The 8,933-nt window shown below is 33.7% G+C and overlaps 1 protein-coding gene across 2 annotated transcripts; it reads right to left on the bottom strand.

Moving 5' to 3' along the window:
* Positions 1–333: 333 nt before the first annotated feature.
* On the bottom strand, positions 334–6,417 carry LOC111898583 (SNF2 domain-containing protein CLASSY 3). 2 transcript variants are annotated; one of them, XM_023894482.3, is made up of 12 exons: positions 6,197–6,417; positions 5,131–5,220; positions 4,939–5,043; positions 4,763–4,864; positions 4,571–4,675; positions 4,375–4,479; positions 4,177–4,284; positions 3,803–3,904; positions 3,424–3,612; positions 2,740–3,344; positions 2,507–2,668; positions 334–2,432 (listed from the first exon to the last, which is right to left on the bottom strand). In XM_023894482.3, exons 1-12 carry the CDS (start codon positions 6,261–6,263, stop codon positions 603–605), a joined length of 3,570 nt encoding a protein of 1,189 aa, XP_023750250.2. In that variant the 5' UTR covers positions 6,264–6,417; the 3' UTR covers positions 334–602. The 2 variants fall into 2 exon arrangements, with proteins under 2 accessions (XP_023750250.2, XP_042756939.1); XM_042901005.2 differs by having other exon boundaries at positions 4,375–4,470.
* Between the last annotated feature and the right edge of the window lie 2,516 nt (positions 6,418–8,933).

Genomic DNA, 8,933 nt, shown 5'->3' with positions numbered 1-8,933 from the left:
AAAGAATCCAGTAAGATGTTGAGGAAAGAGTTTGTGGGGTATCATGCAAACGCATACATAGGATGACTTTCAAGAAACTCCACAAAAGGTTCACACCCCTTAAGGTAGATTAATTTATCCTTCGCTGCAAAATGTCAGCATAGATCCCCATATTATCTCCATAACTTTAGGTAGATTAGTTTAAACAATAGAAAAGAAATCTATATATATATATATATATATATATATATATATATATATATATATATATATATATATATATATATATATATATATATATATATATATATATATATATATATAATCTGTTATGCAGAGCAGTGTATATGAATATATATACAAAATATTCTGTATTTGCTTGTTTACAAACACCCCATAGTTCAGAATATCAGTATTGTCCAGCAAATTACATACGTAGGAACTTTTTTATAACTTCCAAAAACAAACTAACAAGGATTCAGTAAGCTATAAAACAGCCAAAATTAATATATAAACTGCACAAAATCTGAATCTTGTGTCAGTAATATGTTTATAAAACAAAAACAAAATTTAAGTGATGGTATTAAGATCTTGATTCAAGATCTCAAAAAGGGTGCCTATAATCAAATCGTTGTGTGTTTTTCAGGGTACCTGATCTCCTTGAACATAGTGTTGAGTTCTTGATGATCAACCATTTGTTGCAAAATCTTATCATTGAGCTTGGTAGCATGCACCTTGTCATTGTTCTTCAGTTCCTCAGAAGCCATGGCAGATGAAGAAAATACGAGCTCGCCTAATCGCTCTTTCTCAACCTGTCTATGATACTTCTCCTCTTCAGTGGTGCCAGATGCCATCAAATGATAAGTGTAAACCACCTTCTTCTGGCCTAGCCTATATGCTCTACTAATAGCTTGTCTTTCCACAGAAGGGTTCCAAACAACATCCAAAAGAACCACCCTCGAAGCACCAATAAGATGAATCCCTTCAGAACAGCATCTTGTAGATGCCAACAAAACTTTAACTTCACTGTTGGGATCATTGAAATTGTTTATGATTGTTTGCCTTTGCTTCTGAAGTATCCTTCCTTCTATGATCATCATCTCCCTCCCTTCGTTCCAGCCGAAAACAAGGGCAATTTGGTCTTTTAACAACTTTAACGGCTCAATAAATTGACTAAAGATCAAAACTTTTTCATCTAACGACATGCTTAGGCGGATGAGCTCCGTAACGAACCTTGTTTTGACACCAAAATCAGGTTTGAGTTTCACCTTTTTGAGTTCTTGTTTGTTTATCGAGTTTTTTTCTTTCTCAGACAACGAGCAATGAAGGATCAGAGATGGATGAACAGACACCAAAGCAACCTTATGTTCATACTCAAAAGTCTTTGCTAAACTTCCCAAATTTTTAATTAAACGTTTTTGAAGCGGAGGTGGATTCAGAAGAATGACACTGCTTTTCAAACCAAGAAGCTTGCTTTCGAGAATTTTTCCTTTGTGTACATGAACAAAAGGTGAAATGATCGCTTTGAGTTTTTCTATATCTCCTGAAGCTGCAGATTCACTTCTGGATTTCTTTTTGTTCCTATAACGAATCATCATTTCTGCAAAGATCTTTTGGTTCATGATATCTTTCGCAGTTGATGGCCTTACTAAATGCAACGTATTAAATAACTCCCTAAAGTTGTTTTGAAACGGTGTTCCCGATAAAATCACACGGTTTTTTGTTTTGAGCTTCTTAAGCACATTCCAAATATTGCTTCTTTCATTACGAGGAGTGTGGCCTTCATCAAGAATTACTAATCCAGGTTTCTCGAGTAACACATCTCCCATTTTTTCAAGATTCTTGTTCTTTGTGTTCCCAGCTAGTTTTTCATACAGATTGTAGCTCACTCCAAGAACACTTCCACCATTACTCCAACAACTTATCTTCATTGCACGTATCAAATCTTTACTACATTTTAACTTAGCATTATTCACCTTATCCTTACTCAAAATATCAGAACTGTTGAGGTTCAGAAACGAAAACCCAACTTGCCATTTCTTGAATTCAGCTTCCCATGTTAGAAGCATGCTCACTGGAGCAACTATAACAGGTAAACATTTTGGAAATTTCTTCAGAAACGACTCAAGAAACACAATGGTCAACAGGGTTTTACCAGTTCCAGGAGCATGTGAAATGATGCATCCACCACCACGTGGATCGAGTTTATGTATTCTTGAAAGCTCAATTGTTCCCGCCAAATTTTTCCATAAAAACTTGAACCCTTCTTGTTGATGGTGATATAAATGTGCTCGAATGCTTGTAGGAATTAGTTCCCAAACTGTGCCTTTACTTTTCTTGTAAATGTCAAGAGGGTTACAATCTGGAGCTTCAAAATACATGTTTTCTGAAGTAGAGAACTGTTGCTCATTATAATGATAACTTCTTTTTGACTTATCGGGTGCATAGTTTGCCTGCAATTCGATGGAAGTTGTTTAATTCATAAAATAATCAAGGTGATGATGAAAAAACATCAAGATTCACTCACTAGCTTTGGTATTACATATCTGCTTTCTAAAATGATAGCTCCACAAATACCACATCTGAAGCCTATTTGTTCTTCGAAGTATGCATCTCTGTGCTCCCCCTTTTGACATTGTTTGAAAGGATTTGTTTCAGTCTCATCGACATCTTTCTCTCTGTTTTTAACCTTCATGATGAAAGATAGTTCCAAGCTCAATTTTACAGTAAATATGGAAGAAATTAAGAAAGAAAACTAACCGTTGGTGTTGTATAGGAACCTATTTCTTCACAAGTGAAAGCAAAGTCCATCTCCTGAAATAATCCTTCCATTTCATCATTTTTTTGACTTGAGGACTCATCTTCGCTATCATCAAATCTGAATCGTAAAGGAAGACAGTTGTCACCCTCTTTGTGATGAACTTCTCCATTTTCAATGATTGAATCCAAAAGAGATTCTACAAAGACACCATCATCTTTTCGTGGAGCTTTTCTAGGCTTCAAAGATTCTTGATTTTTTATAGCATTTGCTTTATCAACTGTTTTGTAATGATCGCTTTCTTTAACTTTGGCATTCGTTTTTTCATGAGTGTTGATACGCATAGTAGAATCATTCATTGGTTTAAGATTTGGTTTTTTCATGTACGTTTTTGATGTTGAATGATTCTTCTCTCTTCTGTCAACTGATCCAGACCAAATTTTTTCCCTTGTGTTTTTCGTTGGTGATTCTTTCATGTTTTCGAAATTGTCCAAGTTATCACTCTCACTTTCGCTAGAACTAGATGGCTCATCTTCATCATCTTCACTAGACAGGTTTTGAATTTCTTGATGATATTTGCGGGATATTGGAAGATCTTCATCTGCCTCTGCTTCCATTTTATCCGTTAGAAGAAATACGATTTAAAAGAGGAAAAACATGATAGAGCAAGAATTAAGAAATATAACCTTCTTCATCAGGAATTACAGCTGTATCATCTGAATCTGAGTCATCCGAGGAGTAGAGGAAGTACGTGTGAGTCCCAGTTTTAAAGAAACTTGCTGAACCATAATCATGGTGCTTCATTGCAATCTTTGGAGATTCCATATTATTTTTTTCCTTATCTCCATCTGTCTCTTTCATTGAATGATGAGATTCTACATTGAATTTCAAGAAAATTCAGTAGGCAGATTGCAAAGAAAACGTTGTGATAAATGGTTTGTAGGGAGGTAGAGACCTTAAAGTTAATAAACAGACTAGAATTTTGTTAAATAGGTTTTATTTGCTTTCGTTTTTCACATTTCAATGTTGTGGGACCCACAAAATAACATAAAAGAAAAGACTGACCTTCCTCATCGCTTCCTTTCTCTTGGGACTCATCAACTGAGTATTCACCATGCTTATTTGATGTCATGAGTATTGAATTTGATCTAGAGGTGCCTCCGGATCCTAAATAAAGCATCAAACAACCCAAGAAAATGCATTAGATACTAATGGGGCGTTTGAATATGCATCTTTCAAAGTGATTACAACAATTTGGAAGATCAGATTTAGATATTGGTCGATTAAAGCTAGGAATAGTTGTACCACAATAATTATTGTTCTTACAACAACTCCTTACTTGTTTCTCTAATATGATTAAATCAAAAGCATAGAGTTTTGTCAAACACTAGAAAATGCTTATTATTGTGACCTCAAATTGCAATAATCAGTTTAGATACCATTTTCATTGTTTGATTTTCCTTTAGAATCCTCAACAAATAACTCATCATCATCAACCCACTTGGCTTCCTCATGTCCTTTTCCACTCAATATACTAGATTCTGATGCTGAATGAAACATATTAAACGTTCAAACTAAGAAAATGGAGCTAGAAAATAAAAATGTTGAGAAAGAGAGAGGTCCTCATGAAAAGGTACCATTTTCATTCTTTGTTTGCTCTTCTGAATCATCAAGCAATGTGTCACTAGTGACTCTCTCAGCTTCATCATGACTTCTTCTCAATATGCTAGATCCTTCGGATGCTAAATAAAACATATTAGAAGATCGAACTAAGAACAATGGAGCTAGAAAACAAATGTTGAGAAATAGAAACGTCCTCATGAAAAGGTGTACCATTTTCATTGTCTGTTTCCTCTTCCGAATCATCAAGCAATATCTCATTAAACCTCTCAGCTTCATCATGTCCTTTTATTCTTGATATACTGGAGCCATTGGATGCTAAATAAAACATACTAAATGATCAAACCAAGAAAAATGGAGCTAGAAAACAAGTGTTAAAGAAAAGAGGTCTTCATGAAAAGGTACCATTTTCATTGTCTGTTTCCTCTTCCGAATCATCAATCCATATCTCATTGACCCTCTCAGCTTCATCATGTCTTATTCTCAATACACTAGACCCTTCAGATGCTAAATAAATACAAACATACTATTATAACTAAGAAAAATGGAGCTAGAAAATCGTATGTTGAGAACATAAGTACCATTTTCATTGTTTTCTTCCTCTTCCGACTCATCAACCAATGATTCTTTATCCTTTTTAGTTTCATTAAGTCTTCTTCTTGTTGATCTAGAAGAGCCTTTCGATCCTACAAAAAAGTTACACAATCCAATGAACACAAACGATTAGAGAAAATAGATGTCAACAGATAAAGAAGATCCTCTTCAAAACATACCATTTTCACTGCTTTTTTCCTCTTCCAACTCATCAACCCTCTTGGTTTCACTGACTGCTCTTCTCTTTGATCTACAAGAGCCTCCGGATACTATATAAAACATTATCATGATCCAGTCAAAAGCAATACAAGCAAAAAAAACCCACCATTTTTGCAAAAATACAAACACAACATCAATATAATCGTACATTTATATACACATAAACAAATACATATATGCGTACATTCATTCTTGTAAACATCAATAAGTGCAACTATGTATCAATATATCCATATAATCACCACATTTATTATATACACATACATGATACATGCATCCATTCTCGCACACTTCAATTAATGCACTCACACTCTAGAAAAGACATATCCGTTAATCAGAAGAATTAGGCTTTTAAAAAGTTAGCGACAGATATTTTAGATAATGGATATTCCGTCGCTAGTCAGACACAGAACAGGGGAGGATAAATCCGTTGCTATTTAACAAAAGGATGTGTATATAGTCCGTCAACTTTTTGCAATCAAGTTTCTGTCAACAACCCGCCATTGATTTGTCTCTTATCAGTCGAACAAGTAGCAATGGATTAGCAGAAGTTCTTCTGTGATATTAATCACTAATCCGACGCTACTTTGTAAAACTTCTTATATTGGCTTTTTAGCGACGGATTTGTTCTGTCAATCTTGTTTTTCTTTTAGTTGCCTATATCCATACAATCATACATTTATATACACATACATACATACATTCATATTTTTGGGAGAAACAGGGGCGTCAATGATTTGGAGTTGTTGGTGTTGTTATATTAAGAGTAACTTTTTTAGATGTTCTCTTATCAATCGAATAATCATCAACATCAAGAACTTCTTGTCCAGAACCATATTCAGAAGACCCTGCATTTGATCCATTAAACCCTAAACAAGAACGATCAAACAGAGCAATCATCCGAGACCGAAGTTATAAGGAACAGGTTTTGGAAAAAAGACCCATAAATATTATTCTATCAGCATTGAATAATCATATCATAATAGAAACAACTCATTAAACAATCAAGAACATTGAAGATAGTACCTTGAGAATAAAGCAGTTGCCATTGTAGCCGAGTTCTTCTTGCCACAGGTGAGTTGAATATGTTCATTGTAATCAAGAATCAGACACGGATGCTCGAGGGTTATATGATCTTTTTGAGGGTTTCTGTTGGTGGAGAGATTTGAGCAATAGGGAATGAGATAGAGATGAAGGGTCGGAGAGATGAAGTAATAAAGCGTGTTAAGGAAAGTATGTGAGGGAGATGTTTGCTAAAAACGGCGGGCACATCAATTAATTTTGATGTGATCTTTTTATAAGATATATATTATAAAACTTTTCGATATATGGGATAGGATTTTTACAGGTTTTACTGTTTTAGTCCTAAAATACAAATCTTCTTCTAAATATGGTCTTTGCTAAAGGTATAAATTATAAAACTTTTCCATATATGGATAGGATTTTTACAGGTTTTACTGTTTTAGTCCTAAAATACAAATCTTCTTCCAAATATGGTATTTGCTAAAGGTTTGCACGTTACTGTTTCAAATCAGAATAAATTACATAAACGGAATCTATGATTTGGAGTAATTTATTATTTTTAACTTTCTTTTTTAACGAGTAAGGATATATACAGTAAAGTTTCAATATTTTTATCGATTTGACAAAAAAGTCTTAAACTTTATTTTTTTGACGGTAAAGTCCAAATTACCGACAGTTTTTGACACTTTTACCTTTTTTTTCCAGTTAGCCGGTAATTAGGATTTTTTTGTCAACAAAATAAAGTTTAGGACTTTCTTGTCAAATCATCAATTAGGACTTTACTGTAAAAAAAATAAAGTTTACGACTTTTTTTGTCAAATCGTTGAAAATATTGGGACTTTAGTGTATATATAATTTTTTTTTGTTAGAAATTTAATGGTATGATACTCTTTAAGCATAAGAGTTATTGAAACATTTTCTAATTAGCTAGATCCTCTTGAAATCTTTTACGTTTGTATCTTGTTAAATCGTTTTTTTAATCTCAACAAACCGACATTGAAAAAAATTGAGATAATCAAGAAAAAAAGAAAGAACCAAAATTGTGTTGGTTTTTTGCAGTCTCAAAAATGGAGAAATTAGAAACCTAAAAAAACGAAATTGCCCTGGCTTTATACAAACACAAACAACACATGCCTAGTCAAAAGGGTGTGAATGTGGAGAAGGGAAAGAAGGGCAATTTCGTTTTTTTCGGTTTCTTATTTCTCCATTTTTGGGGTTGCAAAAAGTCAACACAACCCTGGTTTTTTCTTTCTTTCTTTTATTGATTATCTCAATTTTTTTCAATGTCGGTTTGTTGAGATTAAAAAAACGATTTAACAAGAAGCAAACGTTAAGGATTTCAATAGGATCTAGCAGATTAGAGATGGTTTTAATAACTCTTATGCTTAAAGAGTATCATACCATTAAATTTCTAACAAAAAAAAATTATATATATACTAAAGTCCCAATAATTTCAACGATTTGACAAAAAAGTCTTAAACTTTATTTTTTTTACAGTAAAGTCGTAATTGACGATTTGACAAGAAAGTCCTAAACTTTATTTTTTTTTGACAAAAAAGTCCTAATTACCGGCTAACCGGGAAAAAAGGGTAAAAGTGTCAAAAGTTACCGGTAATTTGGACTTTACTGTCAAAAAATAAAGTTTATGACTTTTTTGTCAAATCGATAAAAATATTGAGATTTTACTGTATATATCCCTAACGAGTATTGTAGTTTAGATAAATATATACTTTGGATTTACCATATAATTGTGTTTTTTAAATTTATCAATTTATCTTTAAAATAAATAAATAAATAAATAAACCTTTTTGTCCTTGTGCCATTTTCAGTCTTCACCAATGTAATTCCCTGGCAGGCTTCTCTATTCTCCATGACGTTGGTTTACCTTGCCATCATCCCCTTTTCATGCGTCGTCCTCTTCCTCGGCGACTGTAAACCCCGTTGTTGCGAAACTGAAAACAACAAAACCACTTCTCCAATCTCCACTGCAACCCAAAAAGTCCCTGCATGTGGAGGCTTGTAATGGAGGTTTTGAATGCCACCGCCCTCTCTTTCTCCCTGTCTACCCAAAAAACATTCCTCCACCACCTCCTCTCTTCTCGTCACCATGTTCCATTCAATCGTAGGGGTGGAGATGAAAATCACCGAAACAGAAAAGAATGATGATGTACACCAGCAACGACATCCGTAAACTAATTAACCAAGAAGAACCCTTCATTGAAGATTTTTCCTGCAACCACCTTTATCTATTATAGGTTTTGTTGTGGAGGCCTTGATCAAATATTTTGTCGAAAGTGATTATTAAAAATATTTCATGGCTTTGTTGTAGTGGTGTTGGTTGGAGGTTTTTCATCGAATAACGTATATGTTCGATGATATACATGATCCAGACCTTGAACTCGTACGTTAATAGGATCGTATAAAATCATGTGTCTTTGAGAGGCAACTCTGTTTCTCCAACTGTCTCCATAAATCCAAAAACTCTAGGAGGTGTAATAGAGTTAAAAACTCCAGTCTTGATTGTTTATATTTTTAAGGAAAAAATCAAATAAAGAGGAGAATCTTTATCAAAGGTTTTGGAATTGATTCATGTCGTTTTCAATTGCCCTCGAGCAGAAATGAATGATGTGTTTCTTCAGTGTATCTATATAAGAGATAAGAGATGAGTTTTTTTTTTAACCGGCAAAAGATATTTTATTCATAATATTCACCTTACGCAAGAAGTTAGTAGAGATGAATG

Source organism: Lactuca sativa, chromosome 4 (assembly GCF_002870075.4).
Source record: "Lactuca sativa cultivar Salinas chromosome 4, Lsat_Salinas_v11, whole genome shotgun sequence".
In the NCBI taxonomy this organism is placed as follows: domain Eukaryota; kingdom Viridiplantae; phylum Streptophyta; class Magnoliopsida; order Asterales; family Asteraceae; genus Lactuca; species Lactuca sativa.
This window is presented reverse-complemented; position numbering and strand designations above follow the sequence as displayed.